The 20,912-nt window shown below is 37.9% G+C and overlaps 2 protein-coding genes across 2 annotated transcripts; one reads left to right on the plus strand and one right to left on the minus strand.

Annotated features, from left to right (window-relative positions):
• Nucleotides 1–978: 978 nt before the first annotated feature.
• On the plus strand, nucleotides 979–4,845 carry LOC110694248 (protein DETOXIFICATION 16-like). Its single transcript, XM_021871428.1, has 8 exons — nucleotides 979–1,616; nucleotides 2,065–2,612; nucleotides 2,739–2,825; nucleotides 3,262–3,318; nucleotides 3,518–3,756; nucleotides 3,979–4,097; nucleotides 4,193–4,279; nucleotides 4,378–4,845. Exons 1-8 carry the CDS (start codon nucleotides 1,458–1,460, stop codon nucleotides 4,435–4,437), a joined length of 1,356 nt encoding a protein of 451 aa, XP_021727120.1. The 5' UTR covers nucleotides 979–1,457; the 3' UTR covers nucleotides 4,438–4,845.
• LOC110694240 (bifunctional aspartate aminotransferase and glutamate/aspartate-prephenate aminotransferase-like) lies at nucleotides 4,806–18,511 on the minus strand. Its single transcript, XM_021871418.1, has 10 exons — nucleotides 18,266–18,511; nucleotides 16,310–16,544; nucleotides 16,069–16,162; nucleotides 15,871–15,974; nucleotides 6,463–6,711; nucleotides 6,272–6,385; nucleotides 6,018–6,101; nucleotides 5,471–5,641; nucleotides 5,282–5,395; nucleotides 4,806–5,146 (listed from the first exon to the last, which is right to left on the minus strand). Exons 1-10 carry the CDS (start codon nucleotides 18,385–18,387, stop codon nucleotides 5,003–5,005), a joined length of 1,431 nt encoding a protein of 476 aa, XP_021727110.1. The 5' UTR covers nucleotides 18,388–18,511; the 3' UTR covers nucleotides 4,806–5,002.
• Between the last annotated feature and the right edge of the window lie 2,401 nt (nucleotides 18,512–20,912).

The raw sequence follows: 20,912 nt of genomic DNA on the forward strand, positions 1-20,912 counted from the left end.
CACTTCACCTCATTTTTTATGAATTGAAATTATTTTTACTGAATTGAAATTAATTTTGTTGAATTTAAATTAATTTTATAATACTAAAATTAATTTTACTGAACTGAAATTATTTTTACTAATTTTTTATTATATTTCTTTTCAAAGTTATTGAACTGAACTTATATTTGCTGAACTTAAGAGCACTATGCCTATGTCCATTTATACTTTCATATTGTGTATACTCCGTCTCGGTCAAGTAAATTAAGCTCAGTTTAGTCGTAAACTTGTAATATTTTTATTATATGAGAGTGAGGTATAGTTCAAGTGGTTAGAGCTCTCCTTCCGATTTCAGGAGATATTGGGTTCGATTCTCATCACACCTTTGTGAGACTATAAACATCGAGAGAAAATAAATAAATAAATAATTTTTAAAAAAAACTTTATTATATAAGTCAAGACAAATGGGTGTGGTACCCCTTGTAATTACTAAAATATCCTCTTCCTTTGGATACAGAAGAGTGGTAATTACAAAAATATGTAATATGGCAAATGGCAATAGATTAATGACTAGCAGTTTAATAGTTTAGAACTTAAACCATATAATTAATATTTTATTTTATTTTTTTTTTGTAAAAGACTTGATATCCAAACATAAAGACTTGTCAATATGCTACTGCAGCATATAATTAATATTTTATGTTATGTGCATAAAATAATAGAATTATTTTTTTTAAGAAAAAAATAAAAGAAATATTGAATGAGGAGGGAATAATAATTTTATAATTTTACATCAAGGATTGTGTCAATTTGATAGCAATAATCATTTTTTTTGCTATAACCTTTAGGAGAAAAGAAAAAAAAAACTTTATTTACAAGTTTGCCATGAGATATGTTTCTTAAGAAAATGTCAATATTATTAAGGACGGAGTAGGAATTTCCCTTCAATAATTGATGGCTAATAAATAAACAATGATAATGTAAACCATTAATTATTTCTTTTTGAAAGAATTTAAACCATTAATTCATCATCATATACATAGATATATTAATGGCTACTAAATGAACCGTGATAAAAATACCTTGCCTACACGTAGTCACCCTCATTGATATAACATAGCGAGGAATTACCAAAATATCCTGGGTTCACCTTGTTCCCGAGTGCATATAATAATAGCTGGCCGACTCTGTCTCTACCTACAAAATCACGAGTCGCGCTCTCACACTAACAAGTGTTCTACCAAAAACTAATAAAAAAAAAATAATGGAAAAACAAGAGAACTCCTTTACAAATTCCCCTCTTCTTAGAACAAAACTCAATGAAGAAACAGAAGAAGATATTCAGATTGAGAGAAACATATATGAATCGAATATGATCAACTTATCAACTATGATGGTTTAAACAAAGAGAAATATCATCATTTAGGAAAGAATGATTTTAATAATTTGGACTTTTTAGAAGAAGCAAAGAGACAAGTATGGTTGGCAGGTCCATTGATATTAGTTGGTCTTTTGACATTTTCATTGCATATAAATATATAATCTCTCTTATGATGTTCGGCCACCTCGGCGAGTTACCTCTTTCTGCAGCTTCTATGGCTACCTCTTTTGCTTATGTTACTGGCTTCAGCGTGCTGGTTAGTTGGTTTTCTCCATTATCCAAATTTAGTATTTTTTTTTTTTTAATATATACTTGTATGTCATATACTATTGATCAATATGATCAACTAAGCAAATCAAACATAGACTTTTCTACCTAGTTTGTGTGATATGAATGTTGTGCACATATTATAAATTAAGATTACTACATAATCAACATAATCAATAACAATCGAAGCCTTAATCCCAAATATGGGCTCGACTTCATGTACCAAGATTTTATCTCTTGTACTCTAAATATACGAAGTAATAAATTATTTATTGACAATCTCACATAAGACATGATCATTATAATATATATATATTCCATTTTGTAGCAGTAATCTATTAGTACCTTTTAGGAATGAGAGAATAAATTGGACAATCTCATATAACAATACAAGACATACTTGTGTTTTAAAATGTATTTTTCATCTGTGTGAGCAGCTTGGAATGGCGAGTGCACTAGAGACTGTATGTGGCCAATCATATGGTGCAGAGAAATACAATATGGTGGGCATACACACACAGAGAGCCATGGTTTTGCTGATGTTGATAAGCATCCCCATTAGTGTAATATGGTCATATACCGAAACTATTCTGGTGACTTTGGGACAGGACCATGACATTGCAGCTGGAGCTGCTCTGTACGCCCGATTTATGATTCCAAGTCTTTTTTCCTATAGTCTTCTTCAATGCCTTATCAGATTCTTTCAAACACAAAATATAGTCATTCCCATGATGCTGACCTCTGGAGTCACTACTTTGTGTCGTATATTAATCTGCTGGTTATTGGTGTTCAAATTTGCCCTAGGAATCAAAGGAGCTGCCCTTGCAAATACTATATCATACTGGATTAATTGTCTTCTGTTAGCACTTTATGTAAAATTTTCTTCGTCGTGTTCAAGAACTTGGACCAGCAGCTTCTCCAAAGCATCATTTCTAGGTATCCCAGCTCTTCTGAGGCTCGCTATACCATCAGCTGTCATGGTCTGGTAAGGTTCCATTACATTCCTGTGGGAAGGACTTACATTTGCAATGATTTTGGATGCTATAGAAAACATTTGATATGTGCTATGATTTGGTATTTTATAGAACTTCCTTTTCTGTGATTGGAACAGCTTGGAAATGTGGTCTTTTGAGATGATTGTTCTCTTGTCTGGTCTTCTGCCGAATCCAGCATTAGAAACTTCAGTGCTTTCTATCAGGTTGGTCTTTGAACATTGCATTTTGTTGTTCAACTTAAGGATCATCTCTATGAAAAAATAAACTCTTCTGTTCTATTTAGATTATGACTTCATAACAATGAAACTATTATCTAAAAACATTTATTAGTCATAAAGATGAAAATGTAGTGAACTGTTCTTTATTTACAACATGTTAATATGATAAAGCCGATATTAAGGGCCTCAAGGCACAGTTTGATACAGTGCTGAAAAAACCAAAAAAGGATTGTTTTTAATTATACCTGAGCTCTGGTACTGAGCAATCCAGATTACTGTCTATACATGCAGTAGACTTGGCAGTTGGCGTGTTAATACTTTGCGATCTTTTTCCTTTAGGTGGGAGGGGAATTTTTTGAAATTTTTGATTTATATGATTATGAAAGGAGTTGTATTTATCTTGAAACTCAACTTCTTGCAGCCTCAATACTACCTCACTTGTTTGGGTTGTTCCTGAAGGTTTCAGTGGTGCTGTAAGGTAAGCTTTGGTTTATTTCCCTTGCTTTCGGAAATATAGTAATTACTTATCTTCTTTCATGTTGCTTACTTGTTTGTCTTTCATAAACACTGCCAAAGCTCCTATGAACTGTCTTAGAGAATTGTTCTGATTAGAGAAGGGCATATACGATAAATATAGTAGTAGATTCTAAATTCTCTTTGGGGTTTTCTGTCCCCAGTACTAGGGTCTCCAATGAATTGGGAGCTGGGAATCCAGAAGCAGCAAGATTAGCAGTATATATTGTTCTATGTATGACAGTCTCCGAGAGCATTGTTGTGGGGTTGATCCTTCTATTGATACGAAATGTGTGGGGTTATGCTTACAGTAGCGAGGTGGAAGTGGTCAGATATCTTGCTTCCATGATGCCCCTGTTAGCAATAACAAATTTTGTTGATGGACTCACTTGCGTCTTATCTGGTAACACCCTTACATAATTGTTAATATCAACTTGAAACAGTTATGTTTTGGAACCTGCCAATTTGGTTACTAGTATATGTTTCTACTAAAACTGTGTGCTTAACTGAGGCATGCATGGTATATATATAGTTGTAGCAAATCAACAATGACAGTCTTTTCTAATTTTCTGAGGCATGCGTCTTATGTAGTGCACGGTATTTTCTAATTTCTGTAAACATTCAGGCACTGCTAGAGGATGTGGTTGGCAAAAGATTGGGGCATATATTAATCTAGGGTCATTTTATCTTGTGGGTCTTCCTGTTGCTATCCTGTTAGCATTTTTCATGCACATTGGAGGAAAGGTAATCATTCACCCCTTCACAGTATTAAAATGCCTCAACGATTGTTTATAAAATTTTTAACCATTCTTTCTGCCTTGAATAATCTCTTGTTAAAGGGTCTATGGTTATGGATTTTATGCGCAATCACCCTTCAAGCTATCTCCTTCCTTGCTATTACTATGAAAACAAACTGGGAGGAAGAGGTAAAACCTTAACCAAATTTTTACATTCTTTGCAATTATCTTCATCTCCCATCTCCCTTTTATATCAATTTGACCATGATCTTGTGATTCTTCTTTAGGCCAAGAAAGCTACAGAGAGAGTCTTCGAATCCAAAGTTCCCAAAGAGATGGTTTTCTGAAGCTACAATGTTGGCAATGACAGAAAACAGCAATCTGTGATAGGAAATCAGCTTTTCAAACTAATCTATAATGCCTGGATCTTTTTACCAGAAGCAAAACTCTGTACTCCTTGGTACAAAATGAACATATGAGATGAATTTAACCTTTCTTGTCGCTATAAGGATCTTCCAGATTCCGGATCCTTTCAACGTTCAGGGCTAATGCATTTCAAGCTGGTGAATATTTCCTCCGTGAAACTAACCTCATTCTTTTAGAACTCATTTAAGAATTTTTTTTTTTTTTTTTTTAATTTTTTGTATATTTAAGCTGGTATACTGGTAGTAACTTCAAAATAATAATGGTAATAATAACTTTTCATTGAAAAATATGAAAAATAAAGATATATACAAAGATACAATTCTAATGTTTTCTTTGTTCAAGTGTTCACACCAATGCTGACAGTCACAAGAATCAGAGACCATGATTCTATATTGTAATGAATAGATAATTGACAATTGAGTTGTATTGTATGAACTATGAAGTAAATGGTACAGGTTTAAATAGTCTTCTTCCAAAATGAACAAGTTAGTTGATTGACACAGGCAACTTGAGCAAGGGAATGGCTTTCTTTATGTTGTCCAGGGCCTTCTCGAGAGTGGAAAGTGATTCTGCATATGAAATGCGAATGCAGTTGTCGTCCCCAAAAGCATCTCCTGGAACAAGTGCCACCTGAGAATGCCAACGTTAATTTTAAATATCCCTTTCCATTTTATTGTCATCGAACATCATTTGTTACAAGCACTAAGGAAAGAGAGTGACATTGATCAATTGCACTCTACAACAAATAAATCAGTACAAGCATACCTGAGCTTTGTCAAGTAAAAAGCGACAGAGGGATTCTGATCCATTTATGGCACCAAACCCTTCAGCTTCTGAACCATAATAAGAGCTGAAATCGAGAAACAGATAGAAAGCTCCCTGCAAAAAGTCCAGTCAATATAATTAGCTCCCAATACAGAAAGAGATTTAGGAGGGGGGGTCAACAGAAAGTACCTGAGGATCGGATATCTTTACACCTTCCAACTCACTGAAACCTTTAATTAAAAAATCACGTCTCTCTCTAAATGCTTTTACCATTGTTGCCACTGTCTCCCCACCAGCCTTACCCATTCCAAGAGCAGCAACCCCCGCTTTTTGGGATATACTGCAGGCACCTGAAGTTGACTAGAACAGAAGAACAAATAAACCAACTGCATTTCAGGGTTTGAATTTACATCTATGCTTTGAATTTTAAATCACTTTGAGAATCAGTGTACACTTCAACTTCCATCAAGTTCTTTACACTATGTATTCCCCATATTTTATCGCATGAATGCTACACTTGTTAATTAAAAAAAATAAAAAAAGTAATAAATAAAAAAACCATGATATTGTCATAATCATAACATGTCATCAGCCAGATAATTCGAGCTACCATTACGTTTTAATATTTGACATTCAAAACAATTTGATAAGTTTAAAGATCATCACTTGTTTAAGCTTATCAAAAACTTGAAATTAAAAACATTCAAATTGGTAGCTTTAAGTTCAGTAGTTATACCTGGCTCTGAATCTTTCCACAAGCAGCAACAAAATGTTTTGGACCAGCAAGATATCCAAGTCTCCAACCAGTCATAGCAAAGGCCTAAGATTGTCAAATAAAGTCGAAGAGTGAGAATAGAGCAGAAGTCAAACAGCATACTAATTCAAATTAATTTAATAGATTGTCATCCACAGATTCCACACTATAGAAGCAAAATGATCTAAAGGAGAGTAATCTGCATCAGCAAACTCAATAGCTTATCTGCAAATTACCTTGGAAAAGCCATTGACAGTCAAAGTCCTCTCCCACATACCAGGTAGTGAAGCAAAGCTAGTATGCTTAGCCGGTGAATAGATGATATGCTCATAAATCTCATCAGACAAGACCTAGAAAGAAAATCGTACTTTGACAATTAGAACCGCAATGATATGTGTATATATGTAAGAAGACAGTCTGGTACTACCAGAAGTCGTGGGTGTCGTGCTACAATTGCAGCAATCTCTTCAAGGAGTTCCTTGGGATAAACAGAACCCGTTGGGTTGGATGGTGAGCATAGAATCAACAACCTTGACTTCTCATTAAGTTTTGACTCCAGATGCTTCGGGTCCATCAAAAAATTACGAGATATTCCAGTGTCAACAATCACAGGAGTTGCATCAGCCAACCTTGCCATTTCAGGGTAACTCACCCAATAAGGTGCAGGAATTACGACCTGAATTTGATTCATAGGCAAATCCATTGATACCAAGTGTGCAATAAAGTTAGCTATATAGAACAAGAAACATCACTAGTAAATAAATTTTCAAACCAATCAAGATCTCCCAAGTATATGTTAAAACACAAAGTCTTCCCAAGTGCAGGACTGCAGAATGCAGATCCTTGTCGCTCAGAGGTCAGAGAGATAGTTAACAGGTTGATGGGCAAGGTAGGAAAATAATAACTGCCAAATAATACAGGAAAGAAAAGAATCCTTGCAGTTGCCTTAATTAGTTTAGTCATAATCCCGTTACAGAACATTGAATTTGGGGAGTGAGAGTTAGACGGGGCTTACATCACATGGATTGACTATAAAATTCCATTTCAAGAAATGGATAGAATTTAGTAGATATTAGAAAAAGGAATACAAGAATTTTATGGATGGTAGGAATGCTTCAGCTATGTTTCCTTAACCCTATTTCTAAATAACACATTAACTTACTCATCTGAAATTCAAAATAGATCGTACCACACCAGTCTAGATTTTTTATTTTTATTTTTTATTTTTTTTTTATGTATTGCTCATTACTAAAATTCTTATATCGCGTATTAATAAAACATTATGAAATAAAGATATACTTTATCCGTTTCTTTAAAATTGCAACACACTTTATCATGGTATTTACCAAAAAAAAAAAAAAAAAAAAGAACCTCACATGATATAATACACTTAAAATGGGGTTAAGATGTTGTTAGGAGTATAATCAAGTGGGCCATGAGCTTTACAAAAAGGTAATAGTACAATTTTCACCATAAAACCCTTCCTTTTATAGTGTGTTGCAACTATAAATAAATTGAGGAAGTACGTAAATTACTAATAAAAGAATAGTCCAACAAGAATTTACAAGAAGATGTTTTTTGTTACTCCCTCCATTACAGATTAATTGCACTGCTATGACCAAAGCAAGATTTTACAAAAAAAAAAAAAAAAAAAAAAAAAAAAAAAAAAAAAAAAAAAAAAAAAAATTGAATTCTTAGACTATGGGAGAATATATTAGCATAATCAAAACGTCAAATCAGGATAGATATAATAGATACTCCCTCTGTTCTTTTATGTCTTTAAGAAAATGTTGAAGAATGTGAGTGAGTGTAAAAAAAGTAGGATAAAGTAGAAGAGATAATGTAAATGGGTGGGGTTTATATAAGAAAAAGGTGAATAAAGTAGGAGAAAGAATATGGAAAGGTGTAATTATTGTGAGGTTAAAGAGGGAATATGGTAAAATGGGTAAGCCAAAAATAGAATTAAGCAAATTGTAACATAAAAGAATGGACTTAAAAGTGGGTATAATTTAGAATTACCGAACATACTATACAAGATCTTAGAAATTTCATATCAGTACTTATTTTGACACAACCTTAAAACAAGTGGCTCATAGGTAACTAAGGTGTCAAAGTTGTTTAGCACGTGACAATACATAGCCTTTAATAAGCATAAGAAAAGTTAACTCACGTCCACACATTCATTGGACAAAATTACAATAGTTTGAGGAAACATTTTATTTTAAATTGAACTTTGATATGATGACATAGAAATATATAGCAAGTGTAATAGTTAGTTGGAAATTTTGTGTAGAACTATCCTGAAGATAGGGTCATTTGTGAATAACTATCCATTTCTTTTTTTTTTAGAAGTACCCGCAAGTTTGGATGTGAAGCAGGAAATCATTGATACTTCAGGTTTTCAGGAAGGTTCCTTGCCTTTCAGGGGGTTAAGATAAATGCTAAAAAGCTTTCTCAGGATGACTGTCAAGTGCTTATTAGTAAGATTGTTGCAAATATAAGAATTTGGGTAGGGAGTACTCTGTCTTATGCTGCAAGAATAGTGCTGGTCAACTCTGTTTTGATGTCTATGCATACCTATTGGGCTAATATCTTTCTGTTACCCAAAAAAGTTATTGATGGGGTCATAGCTCTGCAGGAATTTCTTGTGGGATGGGAAAGTTGTGTATAGCAGAGCCCCCCCCCCCCCCCCCAATTGGTTAGGATATTATGTGTAGGCCCAAGAATCAGGGTGGCTTAGGTGTTCATGATTGTGATATTTGGAACATAGCTGCTATTGGTAAATATATATGGGATATAGCAAATAAGAATGACAACTTATGGCTAAGATGGGTGAACCATCATTATGTCGGAGACAAGAACTGGAAGAGGCTTAGCTGCCGTACTCAGGCTAGTTGGCAATGGAAGCAAGTTTTGAAAGTCAAGGAAAAGATAAAGGATGGCTTTTCATGAAATATATGGAAACATAATGCTGCAGGTTATACTATTTCCAATGCTTATAGATGGCTGCAGATCTCTTATCCTGAAGTGAACTGGTGTAATATGGTTTGGAATAGGTTTAACCTTCCCAAACATCGTTTCATTCTTTGGATGGCCATGTGGGGAAGACTCAGAATAAGGAAGAAGTGCAATGAGCCCGCAACCTCCCCCTGTTACATTGGTGTATGGCAGACGTCAGAGAGGACAGAATCAGCAGAGCAGCCCTGCCCCAACACAAGCACAGGCCCAAGCAACAACGGCTAACACAAGGAAAAAGGACAGAGCCCTGGAATATTAGCTGTTACCTTTTAATTTCACTAGAGGACAAGAAGTAGTATTTGTAGCCTTGAAGGCATTTAGCCACGTAAGCACTAGTAGTAGAGTAGTATAAATAGAACAATCCTAAGAGAAGTAGGGTATCCAGAAATTTGTAATAGAATGTGGAGAGTGATGCCCTCAAGCCATTAAAACGCATTTTCGCAAGCTTCAAGCTTTTATTCAATCGAAACTTCAACCTTTCGACCTAAATTGTTGTCCGAGTCACGCTGTTCGTTGCAGTTGGTATCAGAGCGAGAATGGCCCCGACGGCGCCAACAGAACGTGTAGCTGCCTTGGAGGAACGAGTGGAATCGATTCTTGAAAAAATCGGAGAAGGAGAAAACTCCCTTCAACAGGTCCTGCTTGAGAGCAGGAGGAAGAGGCGTGAAGAAACAGAGAAGCCATAGACGAGGTGCGACAATTACTCAAAGGTCGTGTCGATCGGTTTCGCAATGACCTGAATCAGCAGAACGCGTTAATGAAGGCGAGCCAAAAGAAGTTCTTTGAGGAAGTTCAGGGGCTCATCAAGGATCTGGGGAAGCAACCCAGGACGGCGGAAGACGAGACGGACCGTGCACAAGGTGGAGGGAACTTCAATGAGCCACCCTTCAACGCTGGGGTTCAACGGCCTCGGTGGCCTGAGAATTGGAACGTGGAGCCTCGGAGGAGGTGGCGTTCTGAACAACAACGACGGCAATGAAGGGAGAGGAAACTGGAAGTACCGGAAGTTGGATATGCCGGTGTTCGACGGCTCCGACCTCGATGGGTGGATATTACGGAGTGAGCAATATTTTCAGTTTTATTGCTTATCGGAGATGGAGAGGTTGCAAGCGGCGATAATATCCATGGATGGGGACGTCCTCCGGTGGTACCAGTGGGAGAGCTGACGCCGCCCTCTGATTGGGTGGGAAGACCTCAAACATTCCTGAAAGTTTATAAATGGACTCAAGGAAGAAGTTAAGGCGGAGATCCGGATGTTTAACCCGTTAACCCTAGAAGATGCTATGGATCTGGCCTTACGGGTCGAGGAAAGGAATCAGGTCAGCAGCCAAGAAACCGGGTGGGGCATTTGCAAAGCCGAGTCCTTACTCATATTTTAACAAGAGCCCAACTACTACTTTGTTTGGTACTGGGCCGGCCCAAACAACACACCTAAACAACGCAGCAAACAACCTACCTAAAGCCTACCCACAAACATGCCAGTCACCACAAAGTTCGACTTCCTCGGTTAACCAACATACCACCCAGGTTCAGCGACGAGGTTAGGCGGCTAATGGAAAAGGAAATTCAAGAAAAAAGGGCTAAAGTCTTGTGTTTCAAGTGTGACGGTCGCTGGAGAGGACCCACCCATGTGTGCTCCGCGAAGGGGCTAAGCGTGTTGCTGGTTGAAGAAGAGGAGGACGAGATCGGATAGGAGATCAATCCGGCCGCAATTTCGATGAATTCTCTGGTAGGGATATCTAACCCAAAAACTTTAAAACTCACTGGAGAAATTAAGGGGACCCCCGTGGTGGTGATGATTGACCCCGGGGCGACTCATAACTTTATATCACTCAAGGCTGTGGAGAGGTCGGGAATTCCGGTGACGGGAAGCGGCACGTTTGGGGTCTCCTTAGGTAACGGGGAGGCGATTAAGGGTCAAGGACAGTGTTTCGGGGTATGGCTAAGGCTCAGTGGCGACTTGGAGATAGAAGAAGAATTTTTTCCCCTTCAATAAGGGAACTCTGATGTGATATTGGGTGTGCAGTGGTTGGAGAAACTCGGGGAGGTGATGACCAATTGGAAGTTGCAGGAAATGAGCTTTGAAGCCGGGGGAGAAAAGGTGAGAATTCGAGGGGACCCGAGCCTTGCCCGAAATGGAATCACCTTAAAGGCTATGATTAAAACTCTCCAAAAGCAGAAAGAGGGATTGTTGATCGAGTGTAGTCGGCTGGAGGAGGGAAAGTCTCAAAATGAAGGTGAGGTGCCTGAGTTTCTGAAGGAGGTGCTGACTGATTACAGGAAGGTGTTCAACAGCCCCAACGGGTCACCACCATAAAGGGGGCATGAGCACACCATTGTCCTCAAAGAAGGCAGCAATCCAGTGAGTGTACGCCCGTATAGGTACCCCCAATTTCATTGAGAAGTTAATAGGGGAAATGCTTGAGGCAAGAATTATAAAGCCCTCCACGAGCCCGTTTTCAAGTCCGGTTCTTTTAGTTAAAAAGGACGGCTCGTGACGGTTCTGTGTTGATTATCGGGCTTTGAACAAGGAGACAGTGCCCGATAAATACCCGATTCCTGTAATCGATGAGCTTTTAGATGAGTTACATGGGGCTCGAATTTTTTCCAAACTCGACCTTAAAGCCAGTTACCACCAAATCCTTGTTAAACCGGAGGACACACATAAAACTGCGTTTCGCACCCACGAGGGCCACTACGAGTTTTTAGTGATGCCTTTCGGGTTAACGAAAGCCTCTACCACTTTCCAATCTCTTATGAACGATGTATTTCGCCCTTACTTACGCAAGTTTGTGCTTGTTTTCTTTGATGATATTCTTGTGTACAGTTCTAGCAGGGAAGAGCACGTGGAGCATTTGAAGGTGGTGCTGGCCACTCTCAAGGAACAAGCTCTGTTTGCAAATATGAAGAAATGTGAATTCGGCAAAGAGGTAGTGGCCTACTTGGGCCATATCATTTCAAAGGAGGGCGTGGCCGTGGATCAAGAGAAGATACGGGCCATGGTTAGTTGGCCCACCCCGAAATCTCTCAAGGGTTTTTTAGGACTTGCGGGCTATTACCGTAAGTTCATTCAACATTATGCACAGATTGCTCAACCTTTAACAAAGCAGTTGAAGAAGGACAATTATGGGTGGACAACGACCGCGGAGGAAGCGTTCTAGAGGTTGAAGGAAGCCATGACAACGACTCCTATATTGGTCATGCCGAATTTCAAGAAACCTTTTGTGGTGGAGTCCGATGCTTCCGGGTTTGGACTCGGAGCGGTACTAATGCAAGATGGCAGAGCGGTGGCCTTCTTTAGTAAGGTGTTGGGCCCCAACGGACGAAGCAAGTCAATATACGAGAAGGAACTCATGGCCGTGTGCTTAGCGATGCAAAAGTGGAAACACTATCTTTTGGGCAGGAGGTTCATTGTACGGAGTGACCAACAAAGTTTGAAGTTCATCACTCAACAAAGGGAGGTAGGTATGGAGTATCAAAGGTGGGTGCGGAAGCTTATTGGGTTCGACTTCGAATTGCAATACAAACAGGGAGTGGCAAACCGAGTGGCCGACGCATAGTCAAGAAGGGGAGAGAGTGAAGATGGGACTGAATTAGGGGCTCCGGTCACGCTCCAAGGAGTGGACTAGGAAGCTTTAAAAGAAGAGATCAAGAGGGATGCTGAGATTCAGAACAGAGGGCTGTTGAGAATGGAGAAGGGGGGCAGGGGTACACTGTAGAACAGGGGTTGTCCTTTATAAAGGGAGGCTGATTATACCCCGCAACTCTGGCATGAAAGGGGAATTACTCAAAGCATACCACGAATCCCCGGAAGGTGACCACACCGGAGACACCAAGACTTACCTCCGCATGGCTGGAGAATGGTTTTGGGTGGGCATGCGTCGAGACGTGGCAGAGTATGTCCGGAATTGTGTCGATTGTCAACGCAACAAGCACTCGCAACAGTCCCCGGCCGGGCTGCTACAACCCTTGCCTATACCGTTGAAGGTTTGGGATGACATCACGATGGACTTTGTAGGACTACCGAAGTCGAAGGGGATTGACACAATCCTGGTTGTGGTGGACAAATTGTTGAAATATGCCCATTTTATCGGGCTCCGACATCCTTTCACGGCTCAAGGGGTGGCTGAAATTTTTGTACGAAAGATAGTCGGGCTACATGGGGTGCCAAATAGTATAGTTACTCACAGGGACCGGATTTTTGTGAGTATTTTTTGGCGTGAACTATTTAGACTACAAGGAACCCAACTTCACTGGAGCACTTCTTACCAAGGATGCACGGGTACGTCGTAGGGTAGCCGTTTCCCGTACCGGGGACGGGTACGGCACAGGTACGGCCCGGATACGTCCCCATGGCGTACCCTCGAAAGGTGGTATGGGAAGCTATTTTGGGGACGGCTGGGAGGAGCTCCGGAAACATTTCGGGGTCGGATCCTCTTCCAATTTGACGTCCCCAATACAAGCCCGACCCATTTTTTTTTTAAAAAAAAAACCCAAATTTTTCTCAATTGATTTTTCAAAAACCCTAGAAATTGATAAGCCAAAATTCCTTAGATTACTTGCCGACGACCACCCTGCTGTGACCCACAAAGCCACGATTCCTCACCGGCGACCACCTGCGATCCACTTCGACACTTGCGATTCCTTCTACTTTTTTTTATTTTTTTGAAACACTTCTACTTCTATTTCTACTGACTACAATTATACTTCTCATTTTTTTAATGTTATGTTTTTCGTTTTAATGGTTATCTTATTATTTGAATATTATTTTTTACTTTCCTCATTTAGGGCCCCCAATAAGTCAGTAGGTTTGTCATTTAATTTGTGCTTTGTTTTTTTTTTTTTTTCTTTTTTTTTTTTTTTTTTTAAATGGTAATAATTATGTGTAAAAAAAAAAGGTTAAAATTATCTAAGTATCATGTGATTAAAACATTACATTAAAGTGGTTTTTGTTTTAATTTGTTTTGTATGAAATTTTTTTCTAAATTTTTTTTTTTGTAACTTTTCATGTATTTCTGTTTTGCTAAATTATTTTTGCCATATCCCTGCCGTACCCGTTTTTAGAAAATTTCATTTTTCCTTATCCCGTCCCCGTATCCGTTTACAGACGGGCAGTCGGAAGTGGTGAACAAACGGCTTGAGACATATTTGAGATGTTTTGCGGGAGAGCAGCCAAGGTCGTGGGCAGCATGGTTACCATGGGCAGAATATTCTTATAATACATCCTCTCACTCTTCAACTCAAGCAACCCCCTTCAAGATTATGTATGGAAGGGATCCCCCTAAGTTGCTGCGGATTGGATTGGGACAGACCACAGTGGATTCGGTTGAAGAAACACTGCAAACCAGGGACATCATGCTAGATGAGCTTAAGTTCAACTTAATTCGCGCCCAGCAGGTGATGAAGAACAATGCAGACAAGAGGAGAAGGGAGCTAGAATTTAAGGTGGGAGACCGGGTGCTCCTCAAACTCCAACCGTACCGGCAGCGCTCCTTAGCAAGGAGACCATTTGAAAAGCTCGCTGCCCGCTTCTATGGACCATTTGAGATCATAGAACGCGTGGGAAAAGTGGCCTACAAGTTGCTTCTTCCGGATGAATGCAAGCTCCACCCTGTTTTCCACATATCCCAGTTGAAGCAGGCACGGGAAGGTGTTCCTAGCTCACCAAATATACCACCACAACTGACCCCGGAGTTGGAATTAGTGGTGGAACCGGAAGATGTGCTTGACAGCAGACCAAAGCTTGGTTAGAGGGAAGGATTGGACGTGCTCATCAAGTGGCACTTTTGGGGGCTGCCAGAGTTCGAGTCTACCTGGGAGGATGCAGCAGCCATCTCAGCTCGTTTCCCTCTTTTCCACCTTGAGGACAAGGTGGCACTTTTGGGGGCGGGTATTGCAATGAGCCCGCAACCTCCCCCTGTTACATTGGTGTATGGCAGACGTTAGAGAGGACAGAATCAGCAGAGCAGCCCTGCCCCAACACAAGCACAGGCCCAAGCAACAACGGCTAACACAAGGAAAAAGGACAGAGCCCTGGAATATTAGCTGTTACCTTTTAATTTCACTAGAGGACAAGCAGTAGTATTTGTAGCCTTGAAGGCATTTAGCCACGTAAGCACTAGTAGTAGAGTAGTATAAATAGAACAATCCTAAGAGAAGTAGGGTATCCAGAAATTTGTAATAGAATGTGGAGAGTGATGGCCTCAAGCCATTAAAACGCATTTTCGCAAGCTTCAAGCTTTATTCAATCAAAACTTCAACCTTTCGACCTAATTTGTTGTCTGAGTCACGCTGTTCGTTGCAAGAAGCTGATGCAGTTTGGTTGTATTGATGTTGATTTGTGTCCTTTGTGTGAAAGAGCTTCTGAAACTATGGAGCATTTAATTTTGAATGTGATTATAGCCTGAAATTGTTGAATATTCTGCAAGGCGGGTTGCAGAATGTTATGCAGGTAAGGAGCCTTGAAGACTGTAATAATTGGTGTTGGAGTGCGAAGAATAGATTTCAGAAATGTGTGATGCAAAGTCTCTTTGCAGCCCTGGTTTATAGTGTTTGGCAGCATAGAAATGATGTTATCTGGAATGCCAAGTTGCAGAGGTCTGAATGCATTGTGAATAGAATTTGTAAAGATGTTTACTATAGTATTAGTAATATAGTTTCCTGTAAAATGAGAGCTAGTGATATAGCTTGGATGAAGTGTAGATTGGTTAGGGGCTTAGATGCCTCTGGGTAATTGGTTTTTTGTGGTTAATAAAAAAATTTACCTTCTCTCTCTCAAAAAAAAAAAAAAGTTAGTTTGAAAGATCAACCAACTCACCTCATCTCCGGGTGAACAAACACCAAGCACTACTTGTAGAATAGATTGTTTGGCTCCATTACTCACTAAAATTTGGTCCGGAGAGTAAGCAAGTCCATTTTCCTCTGTACAAGAATGCTAAACTTTAGCTTCTTTTTCTTTCTTTTAATCAATCAGGATCCACAACAATCACACAAATAAAAGCAAAAAGACACTAACCTTTTAATTTGTGGCAAATAGCAGTCCGAAGTTCCATAGTACCAGCATTTGGAGTATACCTAGTATGACCTTCACGAATTGCATTAATGCCAGCCTATAGAGAGAAAAGTACAAATTTAGGAGATTTTTTAATAGTTCCTGGAAAAAGAGAGCATATAACATAGTAATATGAAACAAGTTCAATATCAAAAAGAAATCAACTGAACATGATGTGCAATTAGCAATAGGGGTGATATAAGACCTCAGCTATCACCAGTGGGGTATCAAAGTCGGGCTCACCAGCCGCCAACCTAATAACTGGAACACCAGCTTGTACAAGAGCAGTTGCTTGATCTGTTATCGCAACAGTTTTAGAGGGCTTAACAGAGTTAACCCTTGGACTCAATGAGACATCTAGTTCAATAGGATCAGAAGTACTTTGAGATCTCATCACCACTCTTAGTCTAGGAAAAAACTCTTCCCTGATATTTGATGTTCTGGTAATACACAGCAAGTGGATTAATTATAAAATTCATCAGGAAAAAAAAAAAGAAAAACAAGCATTTACCCAGAAGCAAGTTTATCAGCTACAACTTTGAACAAAATACACAAGATATAGGCTAAAATCCTAAGTGTTAGTATTAACTAGGATAAACAAGATATGTGTTAGCACCACAGTATTAAAAACAATATAAGCAATAGTAAAGCATGGATTTGTACCACCAATATGATTTAAATGTTCAATTTCAGTTTACATTTAGATGGAAAATGACACAAAAACAAATAGTGGTTGAAATATACAGATATTTTCTAAAAGTACAATGAACAAAAACTATAAATATACAATTGTTAACAACTACAAACATAAAAGGCAATATACCAATGATACTAAATAAGATTGAACATCACCAATTCATATTACATAAGGAAATATTCAGATTGAAATCAACATCTGGTCAAAACCTATGGACTGTAACCGTACAACATTAATAGAAACCAAATTAATCCACAATAATTGTCAAATATTTACCAATTAATGGAAATATTAGCTTATATTAGCACATGTTTCCAGTTATGCACAAGGCAAAAAGGCACTGCCTGTGCTCCCTTTTTTATTTCTTTTTTTTTTTTTTTTTTTTTTTTGTGCCTTGGTATGACTTTTGCACTATTAACATATACCATTTTAAGATTTTTAACCAATGTTTGGCTTCATTTCATACATACGATCATAGTCATATGGGTACTTGTTGAAATTGTCTCAATGTGTATAGTTTTCGAATATTAAATTTTCATAATTTATACAAAATGATAATTAGAGATATATTTGTCAAAGTTCTATCAAACTCGGTTAAATTGAGGCGGTTAAAAATAATAGATATAGTAGGAAATAGTAACTTAACTACTTAAGTAATCACTTAGCCTATGTTTCTTTGACAATATACATGTTCCAAGATAATGTTTTGTTAGGTTTGTAAAAATGATGGGATTCAATTTAAAAGAAGAAATGCCATATTTTCTTGTCTACTCTTAACATCTTTATCTTTTTCCTTCCACTCCCATTTTCTTCTTCCGGTATAATTTTTCTTTTAACAAAACAAACAAAATAACTTATTTTTACAACTGTATTTTCCCTTGAAAAGGGTTTGCTATGGAAAATCATTTTCCCAAACATGTTTTCCATCAAACCAAACGGAGTCTTCAATAAACTAAAGTGAGAGCGTGAACAAAAGTTATAATAGATGACATTGCTCACCAAAATACACAGGGAAGAGGTTCATTTTCTTAACGATAGATGTTAGTCCAACAAGCCCACAGATAGAGCAATTGTAGTGGTTAACTCCTAATATTACGATCAAACAAATTCAGTTTACCTTTGCAGAGATTACAATGAATTTTTCCCGGTTTCAACATTTTAAGTTAATCATTATGAAATAGGTTTTTGATCAGTGAACTCCAAATAAGAAATAGTATAAATCATTGCAATCCCAATTCTTCAAACAATTTTTAATCATCAAAGTGCACACTAAAATTTCCACCGGCCAATAAATGAATTAATAAAAAAACAAAAAAAAAAAAACAAATCAAAAGCAATGAATGTGAAAAAATTCACAAAGCAACTAAAAATTGATGATACCAATACAAAATAAAGAATTAGATACATAATTGAAACTACATTTTAAATTCGAATTGGATAATTGAGAAATGAGGAGAATGATACTTGAAAGAAATGCCGACGGGATGAGAAGAAAGCGAGAGAGGTCGACCGGAAGGATCTCCGACGAGTTGGCGACGGTGAGGTTGGTGGGAAAGAGTTGGTGAACAGGCGGCTTGGAGTTGCATAGTATTATTTGGTGTCTGAGTCCACGAGCTGGTGGGTAGGTGGGAAAAAGACTAATCAAAGTGGAGTGGGGATGTTAAAAATGAGGTTGGGTGGGGATTGGAATTTATCACGGTCACTTTGATGGAATAAATAAAATACGGCTATTTATAAACAATTCAAAATAGATCTATCTAAAGGATTCTAACTCTACATCATACCTCTATAATCTCATACACACCTCTCACTGAGATTCACTATCCAAATAAATCCAAACAATTTTACACTAGTATGAGTTTTAAAATCTATACCTCTCAGGTTTCATACTAATCCATTCTAGTCTAATGAACCAAAAACCCTCTAATTTAAGCCCGTGCAATGGTGAGAAGGCGGCTTGGAGTTGCATAGTATTAGTTGGTGGGAGAGAGTTGGTGAGCAGGCCACTTGGAGTAACATATTATTATTTTTAAATAATTTAAATTTTAATATCTGAAGATAACTTTATTTGAAAAAAAAAATAAAAAAAAATAGGACAGAAAATGCTCGCAATGCCCATGCTATATCTTAAACTCTTTTAGTTTGACCTTACATAACAAATTTAGTTGTGGCACCATTAATGAGAGAAAATATATTTAGGGGTAAAAATGTATGCGCACCATTCTTAAGAGTTAAATTATCATTCATTCGAGTAAATAAGTTTTAATATTTAAATGGGTATAATTGTCTAACCACTATTTATTTTTTTTTTTTAAATAAAAAAATAAAAAATAAATAAACTTTGTACGAGTACATATTAATGAGGATATGTATGTATAGCCTTAAAAAAAAGAATATGTATCTATATACACATTTTGAAGGGTATAATTGACAACACATTATTCATAAGAGTGTCCTTATACTTTTCATAAGGTATAGAAAATAATAAATTTTAATTTGTAAAATAATTTAAATCTCACTATTCCTTGTTTCTACCTAGAAGGCAAAATTCTTTAAATTTTAATTTTTAAAATAATTTAAATCTCACTTTTCATTGTTTCTATCTACAAGGTAAAATTCTTAAATGTCAATTATCACTTTTGCTTAGGTGGCAAGTAAATTTTTTAATTCTAAAATAAAATATAAGTCTAATTTTTAATTAATTAAAATATTTAAATTGCTTATGTAGCACACTGAATGATCTTAAAAAATACTTAGGGGCTGTTTGGTAGGGGGGTATTCAACAAAGGAAATGAGAATCAACTACCATGAATCCCTTTGTTTATGTTTGATAGATAAATTCAACTATTCCCTTTACCCCCTCCCATTCCCCCATTTTCCTCCATCTTCATTCCCCAACCCCCCCCCCCCCCAAGGGAATCACCCAAACCCCCAAATTCTTCTTCAGCCAACTACCTTGACTAACTTTCTAACTACCTTGACCACCCTTGAAAACACCAAGGGACCACCGACCAGCCACCAAAAACATCGGCCAGACCCACCTCCCAACCGCCGCCAGAATCACCGCCTAGCCACCGGAAACAAGCCCAATTAAACACTCACCACCGCACAACCACCATCCTTCCCCACCGAAACCACCCAAAACCACCAAGGGAAAAAACCCACCCACATCCAAAACCACCCTTCCCTATCGAAACCACCCAAAACCCACCCGGAAAAAAATCCACCCTCCTCGAAACCACCCAAACCAACTTTAAAATAACTTAACACCCACCACGTTCGCCGCCTATTACCCTCACAAACCACCATGAAAACCACCCAAAAAAACCCTAATTTTCTTCATAACCAACTCACACCACCCCATAAACAATATCAAACACCCAAATAAACAACCCTTAACACCTTAAAAACAAACAAACTACCAGATCTACGAAAAAAAGAGAGAGAGAAGAAGGATGGCATGGGTACGGCGGGGTGTCGGAGTCGGGCAGTGGGTGTCCAAGTTGGAGTCGGGCAGTGGGTGTCGGTGTTGGAGAGTTGAGGACTAGCAATGGTGGTGGTAGAGAATGCTAGTGCCATACTGTAGGGAATATTTTAAGTCATCCCACACTTGAGCCCCACTGTGATCATACACTTAAGTATGGTGGCGTATAAAGGGAAGGAAGCTAGAGTAAAAGAGTCGCCAACAAGTTTTAGGAACTTGTAAACCGTTCACAGGGTGAAGGTTACACCCCTTAACGATCCAGGATATCGTTAACTCCAATAGGTCTAGAACCATGACTGGAAGTTCGAGGATGAAGGTACAAATCCAACCTAAAAGAGACTGAATCTGCCCTAATAATAAGCCTCTACTTTATTCTTCTCATATTCATGTGCGCTTTCTGACTAACATACAATCAATAGATTAACCCTAAACCTATTTATTCTATGTTGGTTGAATATTAATGCACAAATAAGTCTATTATTGGAGATCACTTGAATTATAATCAAATTAACCTAAACAAGATTATTAATTATCTTATTAAGCGTGATTACAAGTACAAATTCCCTTTAAACATGCATAAAAGGCGTGATAAAGCAATAACAATAATAATCAAGCAACATAATAATC

This window comes from Chenopodium quinoa, unplaced genomic scaffold (genome assembly GCF_001683475.1).
Source record: "Chenopodium quinoa cultivar QQ74 unplaced genomic scaffold, ASM168347v1, whole genome shotgun sequence".
In the NCBI taxonomy this organism is placed as follows: Eukaryota; Viridiplantae; Streptophyta; class Magnoliopsida; order Caryophyllales; family Amaranthaceae; genus Chenopodium; species Chenopodium quinoa.

What these genes read in the sequence shown, in the direction of transcription:
- LOC110694248 (XM_021871428.1), top strand. Translation starts at nt 1,458, where the DNA reads ATGGTTGGCAGGTCCATTGATATTAGTTGGTCTTTTGACATTTTCATT. An exon ending in CCATCAGCTGTCATGGTCTG is followed by an intron (nt 2,613 to 2,738) that starts GTAAGGTTCCAT and finishes TGATTGGAACAG; the next exon opens with CTTGGAAATGTGGTCTTTTG. An exon ending in ACTTCAGTGCTTTCTATCAG is followed by an intron (nt 2,826 to 3,261) that starts GTTGGTCTTTGA and finishes AACTTCTTGCAG; the next exon opens with CCTCAATACTACCTCACTTG.
- LOC110694240 (XM_021871418.1), bottom strand. Translation starts at nt 18,387, where the DNA reads ATGCAACTCCAAGCCGCCTGTTCACCAACTCTTTCCCACCAACCTCAC. An exon ending in CCCGTCGGCATTTCTTTCAA is followed by an intron (nt 16,545 to 18,265) that starts GTATCATTCTCC and finishes GTGTATTACCAG; the next exon opens with AACATCAAATATCAGGGAAG. An exon ending in CCCCACTGGTGATAGCTGAG is followed by an intron (nt 16,163 to 16,309) that starts GTCTTATATCAC and finishes TTCTCTCTATAG; the next exon opens with GCTGGCATTAATGCAATTCG.